The 21129-nt window shown below is 59.4% G+C and overlaps 1 protein-coding gene across 1 annotated transcript; it reads right to left on the bottom strand.

Moving 5' to 3' along the window:
* Positions 1-12198: 12198 nt before the first annotated feature.
* Positions 12199-19711, bottom strand: GDPD2 (glycerophosphodiester phosphodiesterase domain containing 2; the record flags this gene model as incomplete). The annotated part of the gene is made up of 15 exons (XM_080624932.1): positions 12199-12251; positions 12536-12564; positions 13021-13103; positions 13256-13403; positions 13743-13894; positions 14681-14896; positions 15392-15542; positions 16071-16153; positions 16606-16751; positions 17165-17258; positions 17626-17724; positions 17996-18055; positions 18289-18382; positions 18456-18559; positions 19598-19711. 15 exons carry the CDS (start codon positions 19709-19711, stop codon positions 12199-12201), a joined length of 1626 nt encoding a protein of 541 aa, XP_080481058.1.
* Positions 19712-21129: the final 1418 nt, after the last annotated feature.

Raw genomic sequence — 21129 nt, 5'->3', positions numbered from 1 at the left:
TAGATATTATCCAACCCCAGTGCTGTCCTGCATGCCGGGGCTGTTGAGAACCAACACAGGAGGAGGTGCCGGGCAGGAGATGGAATGTCCTTAGTGCCTTCACGCAGGAGTGAGGGATGCGAAGCAAGGTCCATCGGCACAGCCTGTCCCCAGGCACGGCTGATCCCAGGCCATGGTCCAGATTGCTGACATAGAGGACTGCTGGAAATGCTCTTGCTCTGCTGGGACAAGGGCTGCGTTCAGCCATGAAGATGACATCCCATGGAACAGGCTCACTGCTGTGTCAAAGGCCCCCATATCCCAGCACAGGGGCTGCCGCAGAGAAGCAGTACTGACTGCAGCAATCCAGCACTGCTTGGTCCCAGTTCCCAGGAAAGCTGCTGATCTCCGCAGAAAGCTGGCTAAGCCCAGCACTGAACACCACCATCCCAGTGTTGTTTCCTCTCCAGGTCCCTGCTTTGCCTATGGCCATCCTCTGGGATGAGAAAGCTCTCCCAACCACAGTCCCCTGCAAGGCCTGTCCTGCCTGTTCCCCCCATCTCCTCCCTGCTATGGGCTGGCACCTGCAGCCCCCATAGATGGGAGACCCCAGAAGTGCCAGCGCTGAGCCCTGGCTCCTGCCCTGCACCGGCACCGGCTGGGAAAGGAGGCTGAAAATAAAAAGAGCTTCGGAAAAGAATGCATGGATTATTTCAAGCCTGGAACAACCTGCTCACACTGAGGGAGGGAAGAAGCCAATCTGTTTAGTTTATCTAAGGGAAAGTTAAGAGGGAACTTAGATGCATCTATAAATACCTACATGTTGGGAACATTTCTGATTGCCACAGTTCTTTATCCTAGCAAACAAAGACAGCAAAATTTCCTGAGGCTGGGAGCTAAAGCAAGAGAAATCCAGCAGCAAAGTGCAGGTTTTTGATGGGAAGGGTAAATACCCATTAGGCCAGCCAGGCTGGGGACACAGCACAGTCCCCATCACATGAAACCCAAACAATAAAGCGAGGTGGGGAGTGCTAAAGGAGACATTGCAGATCAGCCAGACGTTTGGGGCTGGGGGCAAGAGGCGCTGTGCTCCACAGCCTGGGACACTTAGGAAGAAAATCCCTTAAAATCCGACTGTTCCCAGCCCCTCGATCTTGCAGCTTTCGTGGGTTTTGCCCTGTGATCCCCCCATCCACAGTTGTGGTTCCCTCCCACTGGTGAATGGAGACTCATCCTCCTGTTTGCTCAGAAAGCCACCATCCCCCCCCCGCCCCAAACCAGTAAAGATTTGGGGAATGTTTGAAAACAGAGAGAGAAGCAAGAGAAAAGGAGAAATTAAACAGAAAGGGAAAAAAAATGGGGCATTACCCATTTTATTGCAGTCTAGAGTAAAAAGGAGACATTTATAAAGGAGAGAAAAGCAGCAGTGCAATTTTTGTCCTTAAAATACTTCGGAAGAAGACTTTGATTTAGCAAACAGCATCATTTCAAACTATCCCAAGGCAAACATCATTTTCAGATCATCTTAAATCTGCAGTGAGCCCCATCCATCCATCCTGGCCACTTCACCCCTCCCAAAAGGGCATTTTGCCCTTTGCTCATCCTTAAAAGCCCCCTTAAATGCAAATCCCAAACGATGCACTTGCACTAGGAGGAAGCTGAGATTTAGGATACACATCCAAAGAAACAGCATTTCCAAGTCAATAAGACAGCAGAGAAAAGCTCCTGGTAAGCTGAGGAATGGACCTGCCATTTCAGAGCTCAGAGAAAACAAACATGGAAATCTGCAGTGTGGGAGTGTGCCAGCGCTGGGGGCGAGAGGGATGGGGCTGGGAGGATTTCCAGCTCCACACAGCCTTTTTACTTCTGTGCCATAGCCCTCCAAGCCCTGAGGGCTGCCACTGAGCCACGGTAACTGCTAATGCAAGGGGATAATTAGAGGTATAGACTGGAGCTGAGGAACAATTCCTGCCCCAGAGGGTGCTCAGGCATTGGAACAGGCTGCCCAGGGCAGGGCTGCAGGCACCGTCCCTGCAAGGGTTCACAGCCCGTGGAGACGAGGCCTCAGTGCCATGGGTTAGTGGTGGCCTTGGCAGTGCTGGGAATGGTCCGACTGGAGGAGCTGGAAGGTCTTTTCCAACCTGGTTGATTCGTGACTCCATGGTTTCGGTGTTACCGACCCCTGGCACAGGACTTCCCAGCCTGAGCACCACCAGAGCAGCCCTGAGGCAGCACTGCCCGGCCAGCGGTGCCAGGCGCACACCGCGTCCCCTCAGCTGCCCCCCAGGCTGGCGGGGTGGGGCGCGGCGAGGGGCGCTCGGGGGCTCACCTGGGGCAGGGCGCTGCGGGAGCCGAGCACCAGGCTGCACACGCTGGCCGGCGCCGCCGTCCTCCGCGCCGTCACCTTCACCAGCCGCGGCGGCGTCCCCGGCGCGCTGCCCCCGGCTCCCGCGGGGAGCCTCCGCTCGCTGTCCTGGAACGACACAGGGGGTGCGTGCAGACAGAGCAGGGCAGCCGCCCCCCGGCCCTGCCCACCGCTGCTGGAAGGGCCGAAAGGAGCTGCCCCCCATGCGAAGGGATCGCGCTGCCTTCGGAGAGCATCCTGCCACCCTGGTGAGCCTGCCCCAGCGCCGGCCCCGTGCGTAGCGGGGTCACTGCAGGCTGGGTTTGGTCAGGGAAGACCTGAGCCAGAGGGACACAGACACCTCCTGCACTGATTGTGGGCAGTTTTGTCCTCCCTGATCATCATCATCAAACTTCCTTGGAGTCTCCTTAGGAGCAGAGTTCAGCTCCATTGTCCCTGTGTGCCACTCAGATCTGCTGTCCCCACAGGCATATGGTGGGAAGCCAGTTCAGTCCCTGAGGCAGAAATCTGGTGTTTGTCTGGTAGGTTTATTTCACTTAATCTTTCCATTTCTGCACCAATGTTCCTGCATCCCCAGTTGAGGGGGACCCCACAGCATCCCTTGGCAGGGCATGCAGCAGCGAGACGGGGACGGGAAAGGGGTCTGCAAAGACACAAGGCAATTTCATTTACCTTGGTGCCTTTCATAGAATCATAGAATAGTTAGGGTTGGAAAGGACCTTGAGATCATCCAGTTCCAACCCCCCTGCTGTGGGCAGGGACACCCCACACTAAACCATGGCACCCAAGGCCTCATCCAACCTGGCCTTGAACACCGCCAAGGATGGAGCACTCACAACCTCCCTGGGCAACCCATTCCAGTGCCTCACCACCCTAACAGTAAAGAACTTCTTCCTTATATCCAATCTAAACTTCCCCTGTTTAAGTTTCAACCTGTTACCCCTTGTCCTGTCACTACAGTCACTACTTTGAGACAAGTGAGACCTCACTTCTCACCTCCTGCCTCCCCACCTGGTGCCGTACCTTTTAAAAGGCTGGTGAAAATTAAAGAGAAGGTGGAGAACAAGGACAGGAGTTATCTGAGAGCTGGGGGAAATCCTGAAAAGGGAAACTTAAAAGACTCAACCTGCTTTATTTATCAAAAGCAGCCTGCGAGGCGGCTGGATCAGAGAGCCCCAATGCCTCTCCAGGAGACAGCGTCAGATGGGAGCAGCTAATCCAGCTGCAGCAGCAGGACAGGATCCAGCGCTGGAGCTGGAGCTGTGTGCATCAGGAGTAATTCAATTAACACTTGTGAACCTCCTTAATGAGGCAAGCTGTGGCACAGGAGGTGTGGGAACACCTGGGTGCGAGCTGCGGTGGCAGCAGCCCTTGTGTCCCTCTGTCTCCTGCTGGGCAGGAGGGAGCAGGGTCTGGCCCTGCAGCATCGCACCGGAGCAGCTCTTACCTCGGGTGAGTGCTGGGGCTCTGCGGGCAGGACGGTGGAGCCGGCCCCATGCCGCTGCCGGGCGGTGCCCTGGTGTGTGTCCGGGCTGGGGGGCTGCAGGGGCGCGGAGCGCAGCGTGAAGTCATAGAACTCATGGATATCTGCAAAACAGCACGGAAACATCCCCAGGGCTGGTCCTGCGCACCCATTGCACCACTGGCACCCGCTCTGCCGCTACAGCATCCCGAGTCCGAGCTCACTGTGAGGGGATGGCGCCTGGGTGATGGGGTGGGACAAGGCTCTGCTGGTTCCTCACCCTTGCTCTGCTGCCCACTATGTCCCCTCTGTGAGGCAAGGGGGGCAGGGGGGTGCCTGGCTCAGCCGTGGTGCCCCATAGCTCTGGAAAGCACAGGCAGCGACCACACAGCCCACAGTGACTAGAACCAAACCCTGCTCAGCAGCAGAGCCACAGACCGGTTTGTGCTGGAAGGGGCCTTAAAGCTCATCCAGTTCCAATCCCTGCCACGGGGGCAAACACCCAGCACCCGGCCAAGGGACAGTATAAAGGCAAAAGGGAGGAAAGCCGGGCTGGCAGCAGGGGAAGGCAAGGTGGTGAAGACGAGGCATTCACCTGTGTCCAAATGAAAACCAGGAAGGATGGTAACTGCTGCCAGGTTAAAGGTAAAGCTCCAAGAGGTCGGCCAGGAGAGTCTGGTAAATGCCTTGCAGAAAGTATAACAGAGTAATACATCCCTTCAAGCGCCCGGGAAACAGGAAGCCTGGCAAAGGCAGCAGAGCCCCAAAGTCACGGCAGCAGGGAAGGCCCTTGGAGCAGGGAAAGTTGCAGCAGGAGCTGGAGCTCATTTGCTGTACCTGGAGGAGGCTGCAGAAACCCTCTCCTGGAGCCACCCCAAGGGCCAGTGGGGGTCTCAGCACGGCGGGACCGTGGCCATTGCCCTGATGCTCCCTGGAACCACACCAGCCCCTCAGTGTGCAACTGCTCACCTGAAGCACAGGAGGTGCCACAGGGGGTTAAATGCCCACTTTATAGGGGTTTCCAGAGGAAACCTGGTGAGCGCTGGGCAGCGGGAGCAGGGACAAGCTGAGCGCTGCCAGGGGCTGTTTCCCAGGGAAGCTTCTACAAAGCAGGACTGACCCCTCCAGATGCAAGTCCCCATTTTCCCCCTGTGCCGAACAACGTGCCCATGCACCACAGCAGCACATCCCTGCGCTGACGGGACGGGAGCAGCATCAGCCCCCATCGCACAGCTCCTGGGGGCTGCCTGGGGACATCCCGGCTGCAGGGACAAAGCTGCTGTACATGCCCAGGGAGCGCCGCGCTGCCGCCTTCACACAGCACCGCCGCCAGGCTCTGTCCTGTGTGCCGGGGGACCCGGGCAGCTGGTGGCGACAGGAGCCCCCAGATCTGCCCCGGGGGCAGCTCCCGACCCCCCCCCCCCCCCATCAGACACGAGGTCACGGCCAGCAGCCACCGCGCAGCCACACAAACGGGGCTTTGTTGTTGTGCAAAACCCTCTGGTTATGAAAATAGCCATTGCGTAACGGGCTAGCGGGAGCTCCTGGCTGCGCGGATTACCCTTGGAACGCAGGGAACGTCGCAGGAATGAAAACAGGATTTGAACAACCCCGTCGTGGGGGTGCACGGCTGCCAGCGTCCCTGTTTGCCACCCATCTGCTGCAGGAACACAGCCTCGGGCAGCCAAGCTGGCAAGGAGCCTGCGGAGCAGGAAGCCTGGGCTACCAAGCAGCCACTTCCCACCTCCGACACCCTCAGCCCATTTTAGGCACTTGCCAGGAGAGGGAATCGCTGCTGGGAGGAGCTTCGGGACTGGGGGTGAGGTTCAGGGTACGGCTGTGACAGGAGTGCATTTTAGGACACGTGCAAGTGGCATTAACGATAAATAGTTTCCTCCATTTCTGATGGGCATCACAAGTTGCAGCCACGTCTGCCTCACCTGTGCACTCTGAGAGCAGCACCACCTGAAAAACCTCAGGAAGAGAACACTGGCAGCAAAAGATGAAGCTGGGCTGTCCTACCCCCCAGTTTCTGTTCCATGGCTGTCAGTCAGCTCTGGAGCGAATAAGGAAGAGCAACCAAGATTTACAGAGATGAGAATCTGTCCAACAGCTTCCTCCTGGGGTCAAACAAATGTCATTACATATTTCTATGGCACCAGCATCTGACGGCTGGTGCAGCACCCTCGAGCCAGCAGCACACGCGCCCACCTTCAGAAAATGACATTTCTTGCCCAGTGTTGCGCTGTCACCAGCTCTGCCACCACATTCACCCCAAGCACAGCCTCCAGCCTCACACCAGCCCCACGCTGCCAGGGGAGGATTGAAAGCCCCAGCAGAGCTTTCAAGCAAGCTCCTGGTTTCCATCCTTGGCTATTGGTTAATTTGCAGGAGGAGCCATCCTCAGGGCTCAGAATCCTTCAGGTGACTCCAGTTTCCCACCCTGACTCCTGCAGCAGCTGCTGAAGCCATGACCAGCGATCCCAGCAGCACGGGGGCTGGCAGCCGCCTCTCCCCCAGCCTCTGCAGCAGCAGGGCTCTGCGTGAGGAACCTGTCTGGGGTCACAGGAGCCACAGGGAGGGTGGGAGCCCAGGCAGCCGACAGGACCTCGGTGAGGTCTGCACCAGCCACTGCTCGAGCACAGGATCGGAGCACAGCCCCAGGGGGCTCCCAGGGGAGCGCTGCCCTTCGGGCTGCTGGCAGCACACAGGCCCTGCCCAGCTGCACAGGGCACAACGGCCTCTTTCAGCCCTCGTTCTGGGAAGGAAAGGTCAGGGGGTCTGTGTGCGAGCCCCATCAGCAGCACTGGAGGAGGCCGAGCATCTCCCTGTGGGGCAGACGGGAAGCAGGATCAGGACCACCCAGCCCAGCTGCAGCGTCCCCAGCCCCGGCTCCTCGAGCCCTTGCAGGGCTGTTCCCTGCAAGTCACGCACTTGGCTCCATGGCCTGGGACGCAGGAGAGGCGCCAGGAGGAGGGAGCAGCACAGCCCATTTTCCCCTGCACCGCCAAGGAATTTCTTTGTGCGGAGCCGGGGCTGGCGCATTCCAGTGCAGAGCAGCTCCCGCACCGCAGCCATCGCTGCCGTGCCGAGCCATCCGGGCAGGATCAGTGCGCCCCGGCACAGGGGCAGCTCTGGGGACAGGGTGCTGGTGGTCACCAGGGTTCAAGGGGCTGGGCTGTGCTTGGAGGAGCCTGGCAGGAAACGGTGCATGTGTAGAGCAACACCGGACACGTCCACAGTGATGGATACATCCAGCCCTGGGCACCACACAGGCTTTATCTGAACATCCCAGCAGATTCTCCCCTGGAGGTGGGCAAACTGGGGCTTCCACAGGCCACAATTCAGCTTGTTCTGAACAAAAAACCCTATGGAAAACCATCTCTATCCCTGGCATTTTCCGTGTAGACTATCTTGGAAAACTCAATGTCTGGCACTTCTGGTGGCTCTGCTATGGCATGATGCACTTTAGTGTTCAAACACAAGCCAGCCAACACGTCTTAGGAGAACATTACCTGTAGGCGCATAAGATCTGGGGACAGGGTTGTACCATGCACGTGCATTCGCGTTTCCCAGGGGTGGAAAAAAGGCAGCCCCGTGTTCGTAGTGTCATAGAATCCAGAATCCCAGCCTGGTTTGTGTTGGAAGGGACCTTAAAGCTCATCCAGTTCCAGCCCCTGCCACGGGCAGGGACACCTTCCACTAGAGCAGGCTGTGTGCTGAGCCCTCTCCAGAGCCAGAAGCATCCAGCACAGTGTGGGGCAGCAAGAGGGAGCCCCTGCACTGGAACACGGACCCACGGCTCTACTGTAAATCCTCCCACAAACAAACTCCAAAGCAAATCAGACAGAAACACTTCACCATCCTCCCAGAGCTGTCATGGCGGGGGCTGCACCATGGACACCAAGAAAGCCCGCTGTGTGCAGGCACAGGGACCACGTGCAGCCAGCACAGCGTCACCCGTGTCCATGCAGGGACAGAGTAATTCACAAACCCACGCTCCGGGGGGCAGAAGCAATTAATGCAAACTCCTCGTTAGGTAAACACAGCCAGAGGAAGGGAACTCATATCCTGTTCAACCAGTCGAGAAGGGCACCAGCAACCCAGCGGCACTCCCTCGCACAGCGCCGCTGCGACACCAGGACACGCCGCTGGAGAGTGGGAAACCTGCACAGCATCCATGTGCTGCTTGGCGTGTGTGAGGATGTGCTCTCTCCAGACACACTCTCCACAACACTTCTGCACTAATAGGAACAGCCACACTCAAAATGGCATTTTCTGGTGCCCAGCCCCAGGATGAGCCTTGCTGTCAAGGATTTCTTGTGTGGAATGGAACCACTTGCACTGTGTGTCCCAAATGCCTGTGGGTCTAAGTGCAGGAAAGACCAGGATACCCCAAAAGGAGCTGGGTGCGTGTAGGCTCTCTCTCAAAGACAGACAAATTTAGTTTCCCTCCCGGCTGGCAGGTTGTGATGGGGTTGAGGGGCGCAGAGAGGAGCAAGGCCCCATGGTGGGGTGTCCTTGGTACGGCAGCAGAGCTGGAAGCTCGTGGTGGCTGTGGACACACCATGCCTGCAATGCACAGAGGGGGCTCACAGCATTGCGGCACCCTTTAGTGGGTGCTGGGTAGATCAGGCACTGCCCAGCAGCATCCTTCAGTGGGTGGTGGATAGATGAGGCATGAAATGAAGAAGGCTTTACTCTTTGTCCACAATCACCTGACTGAGGACTCCTGTTCACATCACAAACACCCACCGACTGCAGCCCTGACCCGGGTATCTCCTGCCCATGCTCTGGAGGAGGACAGCCCAGCTCCCCAGCGTTACAGGCACCCCTGTGTTTGCACTCAGCCTGGTCAGAGATGGGCCCTGTGCAGGATCTGACCACAAAGCCCCAGGGACTGCAAGGTAGGGCCTTACCCAGCAGAGCCTGGAAGAGTTCACTTTGGAAGATGTGTGAGACTTTTCCAATGGAGGCTTTTAGCTCCTGCTCCTCCGGGGACTGCAGGGTGCTTTGGTATCTGGTCAGGATTTCCACTGCCCGTTCAGTGTCTGCAGAGAAACACAAGGGTAACAAGGCTTTAATGCTGGAGGATGGATGGACAGACATCAGCAGGGAAGGCTTGAGTGCAGCCATGGAGCAGTGCAAGGAGGCTCACCCGGACAATGTCTCAAGTTGTCTTCCAGCTCTGGGTTTTTAAGAGCCAGACAACCACAAAACAACCTCCTTGCACTTCCCTACAAGAGCAAATCCTGCTGTGAGGTGCGAGGGCTGTGGCAGGGCTGGGCAGCGACAGAAGGGGGGTGGTTCTGCCTGCTGGCCTCCCTCAACCCTGACAATCAGGGGATAAACCCATCTTGATTCACCTCCAAACCCTGTGGCTCTGGGCAGCCTCAGTTCCTCGGCTACCTCCCAGGCAGAGAATCTGATCAGGAGCTGGACATGTCCCAGTTACACAGGGATATGAACACTACCAGTTGCAGTCTGCAGGGCCAGATGGCTGCAGCAAAGCTGAGCACAGCCCCCTGATGTAGCACAAGATCTTGCAAACAGCTCAGCTATAGGAGTGGCAAAACTTGGGTTCCTAGAGGGTATAAGGCAAGGATTGCTCTATGCAGCAAGCAGCCTTGGGGCAGCAGGAGACACGGGAAGGAACACGATGCCTTGATGTCAGGGAAAGAGGGATGCTGGCCAGGAGGGGAGCTGGGGGCTGTCATGAAGCAATGCTGTCATCAAAGCCTGGGCTCACCACAGCTATGAGACAACCTCAGACCCAGCTGAGTGGAGCTGTGATCAGTCTGTGGCAGGACACCTGGATGCTCCTCTGGGCAGATGCCTGGAGCTGCCAGCCCAGCTCCAGATGTGACCCATGCCCTGGGCGGGTGGGAGCTCCCGTGGACCTTGAGCCCGTTCCAGCCCTATCAGTGCCTATTTCCCTTTGTCACCCAGGCAGCCTGCAGACAAAGAGCGTCTGTGTGAGGAGGCATGGGGGAGCCGTTCCGTCATTGCTGGGGACTCATCTTTTAACCCAGGAACTCATGCAGAAAGGGTGACCCTGCTCATCCCAATGCTCCCAGCAGGGAATTCAGGTCACCAGACAAGGGGCCTGTGTCTGCTGGGGTTTGTGTGACCCGCTGTCCCAGCTCCCACGGCCAGCTTCCCACCCAGCTCCTCCTTGGCCTGTAGGGGAAGCAGGTCCTGCCTGGGACACTGGCCCACATAGACTCATCATGGGAGCAGAACAGAGAAAGGAGCCTGGGGAAGCGGGCATAGCTCCATGCTGGCTCCAGGAAAAGCAAGGACTTCCCCAAGCTCCGGGATTATTGGGTTTTATGGACATCTGAGCCCTGTGCTGCCACTAAGGGCTTCCTTCCCTGCAGGATCAGGCAACGTCTTCAGCCGCTGCCCAGCATCCCCTGAGCAGGGTTGAGTCATCTTCACCGGGTCACTCCCGTCCTTATCAGCAGAAGCTAAAGGAGCAGGTGGAGTTCCAGGGCCAGCACGGCAGGACACGCACACCACAAACCTGGTGTGAACATCCCGGCCCAAGCTGCACACAACGAGCAGCCTGTGCTGAGCCCCACGCTGCTGGCCACCAGCCCCGGGGGCAGGCGGCTGGAACAGTGAGCACCGGCCCTGGACCACCGAACCCAGGGATTCGCCTCCAGGATGGGGTAGAGCCCAGAGGACCCCTCCTCAGCACCCGAACAGCCTGTGGTGTCCAGGGCGCACCTCGCCATGCCTCAAGGTGCAAGCCCCACTTTGAGGAGACCCTTGCCAGGGGCCCACCCCCCAACCTGCCCTCCCCGCAGCACCCAAGCGCAGCACCCCACGTGCCGCACCGCCCGGGGAGCGCACAGAGCCGGGGCGCCCGGTGCTCGGCTCCCAGCGCCCGGGCGCAGCGCAGAGGGCAGGCCGGGAGCGCGGGTCTCGGAACGGGCAGGGCAGCACTTGTTGAGCGCGGCGGGCAGGGCGCTCCTTACCTTCCCTGCGGATCATCGCTCCGCCGTGCCCAGCGGCCGCTCCGCTCCGTGCCAGCCCCCGAGGAGCCGCCGCCGCCCGCCCCTCCCCGCCCCGCCCCGGGGGGACCGGCCGAGGAGCCGCCCCCCGCCGGCACCGCCCCGGGAGCGCCGGCACCGAGCGCGCACCCGCAGCCGGACACAGCCGCGCTTCTCCGCACAGCACCGCCGCCGCATCGCTCCGCACCCGACCGCGTCCGCACCCGCCGCGGCTCCGCCCGGCGGTCTCCGTTCGCAGTCTCCGCTCGGCCTCCCGGCCCCGGCAGCCGCCAGGGCCCGGCCCGGTTCCCCCGGCTGTCACTAGGTGGCACGGACGTGCCGCGGATCGCCGCCTGCGTCCGGTGCCGGTGGGGCCAGGCGGGGAGCGGGTTGCAGGGGTCAGTTACCGGACGAGTCACCCCGCGGGCGCTGGCTGGCACTTGGCCGGTTTATTGACATAAATACAAATAACTAAAACTGAGCCGACCCCTTCCCAAGCTCCAGGCCCTGCTGCATCCTGAGCGCCACCACTCCTCTCCCTGCCCATCCCCGCAGCCTTGGGGCAGGACTGTGACTGTGGTCCTGCCACCCCAGCCCCAACCGGCCCCAGCCTCTGCTCCCTTCCCCACACGGCAACGGGCACCAAGTGCAGCATGGGGTGCCAGCACCCTGGTGTGCGAACATGAAGCCAGCAGCAGCAGGGGCAGAATTTGTGTGTAGCACGAGGGTGTGCAGGGCTCAGCTCCCCTGCAGCTAGTGAAAAAACACCCCCAATCCCCCTGTCCCATTCCTCAAGCTAAGGGGCAGGGCAGCCCCCTGGAGCAGCACTTCAAACAAGGTTTCCCACCGCTGGCTGCAGAGTTAGCATCATGGAATGGTTTGTGCTGGAAGGAACCTCAAAGCTCATCCGGTCCAACCCCGTGCAATGAGCAGGGACATGTTCAACTAGACCACGTTGCCCAGAACCACATCCAGCCTGGCCTGGAATGTCTCCAGGGATGGGACATCCACCACCTCTCTGCAGAGTTGCTGATAACAGGCAGATGCTGCCCTTCCCCTACACCAGTGACCCAAACCCTCACCAGTCTCCAAAGGGCAGGGCAGAGGTCTCAGCCCTAGCACCGCTGAATGAGTGCTCAGCCCCCAGGAACAAGCCAGCACCAGGTAACCCCTGCAAAGACTCCAGTTCCTCCCTGCCCATGGGAACTGGGAACCCATTTCCAGGCCTTTTCAGCTGAGGGCAGTTGTGCACCACATGAGGAGCCAGGAAGGCTATAGGGGATGGGAGCCTCAGGAAGGAGCCTACGAAGGAGCCTCGAAGCTGGCCTGAGGGATGCTCCCCATTGCAGCGGTGCAGGGCTCTGGCTGCCCTCGACCGTAGCAGCCCTGAGGGATCACTCCTGCATCAAGCTGTTGATCTTTGTGAGCAGCACATCTGTCTCGGACTCTGGGGAGACACAGAGAAAACAAACTGTCATCCTGGGCACAATCCCGCAGCCACAGGCAAAGCAGCCTGAAAAGCAGGTTTGAGGAGTCCCAGGGAATGTGGGATTCCCCAGTGCTGCCCCAGAGGGCTGTTTGCTAAGGGCAGGACTCCCTGGGCTGGGATTCCCTTCCCTCCCCTGGCCATCCCAAACCACTCTGACATGTTCAGCTGGAGAAAGCTGCCTGCTCAGGAGGCACAGCCGGGCTGCGAGGGAGGGAGGGCAGCTCACATTCCTGCACACTCACCCGCCGGCCGTCGTCTCTGCCAGCATTTCCTAGGAGATGGAATAGGATCGATGTTAGCATGTCAGGCTGACCTCCCCGCCCATCCTCCAAGCTCCCACATGGAGACTGTGGGGCCCCCCAGGACAAAAGAGTTCCACGAGAATCAGCTCTCTGTGTCTGCAGCGCTGTTAAAGGAGCAGGGCCAAGGTCTCCCAGCCTCCTCCCACCAAGCTCTGGGATGCAGAGCGTTCACTGAACATGAACTAAAGCATCCAGTGGCTTGAGGAAGGATCAGGCCAGAGTCTTAGCTGCAGCCTGGTGGTAAAAGCTGCCTCCACACACTGCTCTCTCACTTATCCAGACAGGAGAAGCCCCCCCAGGATCTCAGTTCAGAGAGGGGTGGCAACAGCTACAACCATGTTTGAGTGTGTACCATCCATCCAGGGCACGCTACAGCCACCCCCAGAAGAGCTGCTCGTGCGAGGGGGGAAAGGGATCTAACGTACTTGAGCAAGAAGAAGGCCCAGAGGATGGTGAGGAAGGAAGCACAGTCCACAACAACCCAGATCATGAGGTACGTGCTGCTGGGCTGCAAGGAAACGAGACAAGCCATGAGCCCCAGCTGGGGGTGGTGTGCCAGCATCCCTTCTGCTGGCTGCCCAGGGCTGGGGCAGAAAAGGGACTCACATGTGCCTCAGGCACAGGGCTGTGGGCATGGTGAAGGATCAAGGGGTCACTTACAAGCAGCCAGATGGGGCGTTTCATCTCCTTCAGCACCTGGCAGGCGTTGGTGGTGACAGAGCTCACCCCAGAGCACCACAGCACTGAGAAGAGCCAGGGCTGGTTTACCACATACAGGTTGACAGAGATGTTGTCCCGATGGTACTGCCTGCATAGGGACAGCCGTGGTCAGAGCAGCAGACAGCAAGGTGCCAGCACACTCAGTGTACAGCCAGAGAGGACTGTATATCTGGGATGTGATCCAGCATTTGCAGCCACATGGAACAACTGTCTGGAGAGCCAGACCCAGGGTGGATTTGCTGGCAAGGCAGAGGACTGCAGCCAGCTCCATCCACTGCACCAGCCCTGCCTAATAAAGCACGCTTGTCATAAGGCTGCAGCACACACTCCCAGCACTTGGCCTGAGCTGGCCCTCACCTCTGCCAGCCCCTAGGAAAGAGCTGGGAGAATGTTCAGACCCTACAGCTCCTGGGCACAGAGCTCTCACCTGATCTCCTCAGAGCTCATGTCCTGGTAGGGCAGATTCACGTGCAGCAGCGGCTCCTTCTCATCCTGGAGTCTCTTTCGTCCGTAAATTTGCTGAATGTCTGGGGCTTGCTGTTTGACCTGTTCCCGGAAGCCATCCGGCAGCCAGAGGACCTAGGCAAGAGCCAGAGAGCACATGCAGAGGAGAGGTGCTCCAGAGAGCTGGTTCAAGCACACATGGTCTGCTCAAACATCTGCTCCCTGCCTCTGTCTCTATGCTCAGTTCCTCCATGAGGATCTCAGCCAGGACAGTCTCCTAAGAGCTTGTCTCAGCCAAGACCCCACTGAGGGGAGGAAGCAGCTCCAGCCTAAGAAAGCTGCAGAAGTTATGTCCTTTCTGGGTCCTTGAATGGATCAAGCAGCGCATCCTTTTGTCCCAAACTCTACAGCAAGGGTGCACCTTAGATCAACACTACATCACAGCCTTTGCTGCGTCCCCTCCAGCTCTCCATTCGCAAAAAGCCAAGAAGGGAAAGCACCATGTGGGTGCTAATTCATCCCCTCAGGGCAGCACATCTCCTGTGCTGCAGAGGTTAGATGAAGTGCAAAGGCAACACAGGAGGTTGCTGCAGGAGTCCAAGAGCTGCAGGGAGAGGTGTGGCCCAGCGGTGAGTGGAAGCCTGAGCATTGTTTTCATGCCCCTGCTGGCACTCTTGCTCCCCTCCCTAGACTGAGTCACTGTTTACATGCCAGGGTGGCCAGCCCTGGGGAACCAGAGCATTTCAGGTATCTGAAGCTGTGGGCATTAACCCTCTGATTATTGGCAGCTTCTCCCAGCTAGAAAACGCCATGGCTGGCCAGCGTTCCCCAGCAGGGATCACATATGAGATGTGGGTATGGGGTGGCATGGATGTTCAGTGACAGCAGGGCCTGGCAGCGGTGGGGCTGTGGCCAGCTCACCTGCTGCAGTGGGATGCCCGACTGTAAGATCACTTCCAGGGTGGCATTGACGAAGCTTTCGTAGTCACTGTGGTTCTCGGGCCGGAGGTCGAACATGATGGAGAGGTTGCTCTGCTTGGTTGCCTGTAGCACCTCCTTCAGGGATGGGATCCTCTGTTTAGTCACCCAGTAGCGATCGCCAGCAGAGAGACTCTGCACGGTGGGAAACGGCCTCCGCTGCAAGGGCGAGAGTCAGTCATGGGCAGCCCCACCATAAGCTTTCACCTCCCAGACTGGTGCCCATGCCAGGCTCTCAGTTCCCCACCCTGGCCTGTCCATATGCAGACAGGCACAGGGATGCTTCCCCTGCACATCCATGGGGCACCTCTACCCTTTTGCCCACTAAGAGCACAGTTCAAGCAGCTCAGCAGTTGGTTAGTCACCTTTTGGGAAGAGCTTTGCCACAGCTGCCTCCAAGCCCAGGCAGGCTGTGCAGCACGGAGCGAACACGAGACATTCTCCCTCAAACCAGCCTCCTCCGTGATTCAGCTGAGGAGTCAGAGCAAACCCCAGCTTGGGGCAGAACCGCACCCAGAGGATTTGTGCAGGCGTGGAAGTGCTTCCACACCGTGTCCAGGTGCCTGCCAGGACCATTGCTCCTGCGGGACCCTTCCCCAGGGCAGGGCTCATGCTTCACCCACCCCTGACCAGCCACCCCAGGAGCATCCTGACCTCCAGGAACCAGCTGCCTGCATCCAGCTGCTGCAGGTCTGTCCAGTTGAAGGCGGTGCTGTTCAGGGCAGCCCTCTCAGGGAACACATCCTGCACGTTGGTGGTCCTGGTGAGTTCCTCGTCATGCATGAGGAATGGGACCCCGTCAGCACTGGCAAAGGAGCAAAGAGGGAAGCTCTGTGCTGCAAGCTGTTTGTCTCTTATCCCTGCCCTGGCATTTCTGCCCCCTCCTAAGCTACCCTGCTATGGTAACCCCCACCCTTATGCCTACTTGTGGTCCTCTACACAAAAAAGTGAGTGTTTGGAAGGTACAGAGCACCTAGAGACCAAGCCAGGAACCAAGTAATTCCTTGCTCACTGCAACAGCTCTCCCCATAACAGGATTACATAAGATGAACTAGAGTCACGGTCTGTTTTCCAAGCTGTACCTCCCTAATGCCCTGGAAGGCAACCTGCACGGGAAGGACAGAAACCCAGGACCTCTCCCAGATCATTGGGACATCAAGTTGGAGCGAGTCCCATACCGGCAAGGTGGGAATGGCAGAGCCCTTTGAACAGGGCTGCTCCAGATACAGGCTGTACCAGTCCTCCAGGCGTATTCTGGAACACCCCACATGAGAGGTGACATCCCAGCATACATAAGCCCCTTCCTCCCTTTGAGTTCCTGCTGCCTCTTTACCTCACCATGACGTCTGTCTCAAAGACTTGCACATTGCAGTCCACTGCCTTCTGCAGTGACATGAGGGTGTTTTCGGGGGCCAGCTGGAAAAGGAATGGTGGAAATGGTGTTAGTGCAGAGGGCAGGGGCAGGAAGGGGAAGGATGCAGGCACTCGCTCTGCCTGGCTGCATCCAGCAGCTTGCCTGCACTCTAGAGCAGCCACAACGAGACATGGGGAATGGAAAACGCTGGGTGCAGGCAGCCAGAGCCTGCCTAGTCCTTGCTTCCCAGCCCACATCACACAGCCAGGCTCTCTGCTGAGCGTTGCCAGCTCCTGGTCCAGCAGCACTCAGCAAACAGCTCTGTCCTCCTCACCCCATGCTCATTCATCTCCAACTCTGTGCTGCCCTGGCTAGTGTGGGGACCCCAGCACTTATCCAGGCCTGCAGCAGCAAGGGTCTGATGCTGGTGTCCCCTGGCTGGGCACAGCCTGGCTTTCACTGGCCCCATCCACCCTGACCATGTGCCAGGATGCTGCTGGTGCTGGTCACTCACCATGGGTGCTCCTCGGTGGCCAACCAGGGCTGGCTTGGGGGGCAGCTGGTTCTCCTCCATGATGCAAGGGGAGGTGATCCCCAGAGGAGCCAGATACAGCACAATCATCACCATGCAATACAGAATCAGCAGAAACACCTTGAGACCTGCAGGCAGAGACAGAGAAGACAGAGGGGTGAGGTGCAGAGGAAGTGTTTTGTCGGCTGTCAGGAATAAGCCAAGGCGGCTTCACCTGGCATAAACTTATGGTGCCCCTAGGTCAGGCATTGCATCCCCAGTCTCAGGCACACTGCAGGTTTATTCCTGGCCCACTACATGTCCTTGCACTTCAGCCCAGCACTTCTGCAGGAGTCAGTCTGCCATCCATAGCCCTCCTTCAGGGAAGGCTGAAACTGCCCCAACACTGAGCAGGAGAAGCAGCACCAGAAGTAGGCGTTACTACCAGGCTGAGAGCTGGGGACCTCCTGCTCTCTCTGTGCACCACTGTGGCACTCAGCTGGGTGACAGGAAGCAGGGCACCAGCTGAGGTGGGAGCTGGAGACCTTGGGAGGGACATTACCTGTCTTACGGGTACGGTAGATGAAGCTGGCCAGGGGCCAGGCAAGGAGTGTCATTCCCCCCACAATTCCAATGTGCAGGAAGGGACCTGTTGCCTGGAGATGCAAAGGAGGGTGTCAGCCAGCAGCAGCCCAGCTCCTGTCCCCAAAACCCACATGCTCTAATGCCAGGGATCTGCCACCGCTGGAAGAGCCATAGCGCCAGGGAGGGAATGGGCTCCTGGGGAGGATCTGAACAGAGTCCCCACTGGTCCAGCCACCATTCCTCCCCCTGACTGCAGCGCTGCAGGCAGGACTGCAAGAGCAGGAGCAGCACCTTGCCTTGCCAGGCAGCAGAATCAAGGGCAGGGAGTTAACCCCCGTGGCACAGAGCCATGCTGGGGGGCTCCAGTCACCACCTTTCAGCTCATCCCCACAGGCCGGGTACCGCGGGGAAGTCCCAGGTATCAGGGAGTGCACTCACCTGCAGGGAGGTACGTGCACTTCTCCACTCCTCCGCCCACTTTATTCCCAGCCCTGTGAAGGCTGCAGCCACCACCAAGGCAGTGAGGATCAGCAGGGTCTGTGGGGCACGGCACAGGGCAGTTAAAGGAGCACACAGTATCCTGCAGGCCAGCTCCCAGCTGAGCCCCTGCAAGTCCCGAGACCCCACTTCCCCTGTTTGGGGAGCTCTGTACCCCATGCTCTGAGCAAGGGGAATATTCTCATCTGAAACAGATGCCTGGGGCACTGAGGCCAGGTGAGCGGGGACACACACAGCCACCCTTTGGTGACACAGCAGCTGTATGCAGCCCCATAGGCTGGTCACAGCTCCCTGCCCCCCAGTCTCTCACCTTGTGCAGCCAGTGTAGCTTCAAGGGCTGGCCACAGAGCTGCAAGCACAGAGCAAGGACCTGTGAGAAGAGCAAGGAGATGTCAGGGCTGGGCTGTACCCCACACTTCAGCCCCCTAAGGGCACAGGACTCAGTCACAGGAGCTCTGGCCCCCTGACACAGACAGAGGCTCTGGGCAAGGTCAGGCTGACCCAGCTCCAGCTCTGGATGCTGTGGGCTCTCCCATGGCAGCCAGCCCGTGCTCAGCCCAGCTCCACTCCCCCAGCAGTCCCAGTGCCACCAGTGAGGCTCACCAGAAGTACAGTGGAGTAGGTGATCAGCACAGCCGTGGCTATGAGCAAGACCAGGGACCAGTCCAGCCACAACTTCCTCTGCTTGAAGATGAACCTGTCAGCAAAGGGGACAATCAGAGGGGCAGGGGTGGCATGGGGAGTAAGGCTGGACATGGGATCCTACTTACTCATTGAAGTTGTGGAAATCATTGAGGATGATGATGGCAAAGTACAGCCACACCAGTGTGAAGAGGAAGACGCAGAAGAGGAAAAGGAACCAGCTGCAGTCACACTGAAAGCCAGAGATGACACCTATGCACACACCTCCAGGGCACCTAGCCGCTGGCTAGGTTCTGAGAGCCCTGGGACGCACCCAGCCTGCAGCCAGTTGCACAGGGTAGCACAGCAGGCACTGGCTCACCCAGCTGCCCCATGGAGAGGGAACAGAGCTCCCCAGCAGCTGGACCCGTGCTACAGGAAGATGGACCAGCATCTCCTACAATAAGCAAAAAAGCAGCCAGTGCCAGGCTGGGGAGGGCAGTCCCTGTGGCAGGACTGCCTCCTGCCCCATGCAGCAGCCCCTGGGAGCAGGCTGGGACTTTGGGCATGGGAAGGGGCAGGTTCTGCCCCCTTCCAGCTGGGTGACCTGTGGGCTGCATGAGAAGGGTGCAGTGCCTCAGAGCCGTCACTGCAGTGGCGAGCCTGCAGACTGCTCCCGTGTGCCCAGCCGGAGCCGAGTGCAGCTTCAGGGTCTCTATCCCCCAGCCCTGTGTTCCCGGGGAGGTGAGGGGCGCTACGGGTGCTGAGTGGGGCACCCAGCAGCCCAGCCCGGCTCGCACATTCCAGGCAAGACAGCACAAGCAGCGGCACAGCCGCTCCCATGAGAGTTGGAGACCTTGGAGAATCCCAGGCCTCACCCCTCCCCAGTTACAAATTGGCAGGGACACCCCCTCCCAGCACCCCACACCCAGCCCTGCAGCCCTGCCTCCCACGTGCCTCGGCGGGCTCGCCGCACCCCGGGACCTGCCCGCAGGGAGCACCACGCTCCAGGCACGTGTGAGCCCTGCGGCAGCGCGGGCACGGCCACTGCTCAGCGTCACCACTGTGCCCCTGCCGTCACCCAGCACAGCCACCTCACCCCTCACTGCTCCTGCACACCCTGGGTGCCACGGAGCACCCCAGCTCTGCTGGGGCTCAGCCCCGGAGGAGGACCAGTGCCAGTGGCTGAGCCCCCCAGCCAGAGCTGCTCCTCACCCAGCCACCACTCTGATCCTCCCGCACAGGGGCTGGCAAGCCCCGGCTCAGCATCACCAGCACCACATGGTATCACCTTGGTGGTTTGCAGGCCCTTCCTCTTCTCCTTCTTGGCCGTGATCCACTGGCAGCTGTAGAGGCAGAGCAGGCACGTGGCGCAGGGCCGGCCGCAGCCAGGAGGGTCTGCCATAGCTCTGGGCTGTGCCAGGCAGAGGTATCCTGCGGGATGCACACAGCGCATTGGCACAGACCTCCCAACACACCACCTCTGCCCCTGGGGATGGGGCACTGCTGGACCCTGAGGCCAGGTACCCCGTGAAGCACTGCCCCAGAGCCCTGTGGCATAGCAGGGCCACTGGCTGTGTCCCTAGGCAAGGCACAGTGCCAGGGACAGCGGGAGCACGGGCCCAGCCTGTTCAGCAGGCTCCCTGGGACCCTTTGCTCAGCAAGCCTGAACAAGCCCGGAGCTGGCAGGAGCGTGGCCTGATCCTCAGCTGGGGTTCAGTGCTCCACTGGGAGCCAGGAGCACTGGGCAGGCTCCAGGGGCTGCGGCCTTGCTGTCCAGCTTGACATAACCTTGCACCCAGGCTCCCCAGGAGCTGCAAGGACCGCACAGCCCCACGCCACAGCCTGGGGCTCCTGCCCCTAGGGGTACATGAGACAGCCTGGGAAATCATAGTATCACCGAATGGTTTGGGTTGGAGGGGACCTTAAAGCTCAGGGAGCCCTACATAAGGTCTCACTTTATCCACCCTGAGAAACCACATGTTTAATACTGCTTGCCCTACTTTGAAGCTGATGCCTCTCCTCATCCCAACCTCCCCAACAGCCCAGGCACCCACGCAGCACTATCACCCCACAGATTAAGCCAGGCTCATTTCACTGTGAGCACTGAGCCAGGCATGGGAGCCAGCTGACCACATCCTCTCAGTGTTGGGGACGAGGGTGTGCCCAGCACAGCTGTGTCCCATCCCAGCCTGGGACCTGGAGGAGGGGAGCAGAGCTAGCCCAGGCCCTCCCATCCCCAGCCAGCTACACCAGAGTGGCTCTGTCATGTCCTGTCTATGGCTAAACTCAGCCTGGTCTCCTCCGCAGCAGCACCTCACTCTCAAACACCACTAGGACACTGGTGTCCAGGGCTGGGGTCCAGAGATTCCCCCCTGAACCCACAGGGAGCCGCAGCCACTGGGGCACACACAGTCAGGTACCATGCCAAGAGCTGGACCCCCCATCCCAATCAGCTTCTGCAGGCGGGGGGAGGTCTGGGGCTGCCAGCATAAGGTCCAGGCAGCCAAGGTGCAGGGGATGGGGAGCGGCACAGCGGTGGCCACCTCTGCTGCCCTCTCTGTCTTCTGGGGACCAGATCAGCAGCTGTGACCTGCCCAGTGATCCCACCGGAGAAACCGGCCTTAATGCAAGCACTGGAAGCCCTGGGAGTGGCAGTTTCCCTCCCTGATGGTCAGGGCTTCTGGCTGCAGGCTAATATCCCTGCTGTCACCAGCAGCAGAGGACACGGCTTCCACCTGGGCTCAGCCAGCATCCCTTGGGATTTGCCTTGTCCCCCTCTCAGTGCTCACATAGGCAGAGCAGGGAAACCCTGCCTGGCTT

Source organism: Psittacula echo (assembly GCF_963264785.1).
Source record: "Psittacula echo genome assembly, chromosome: 8".
NCBI lineage: Eukaryota > Metazoa > Chordata > Aves > Psittaciformes > Psittacidae > Psittacula > Psittacula echo.
This window is presented reverse-complemented; position numbering and strand designations above follow the sequence as displayed.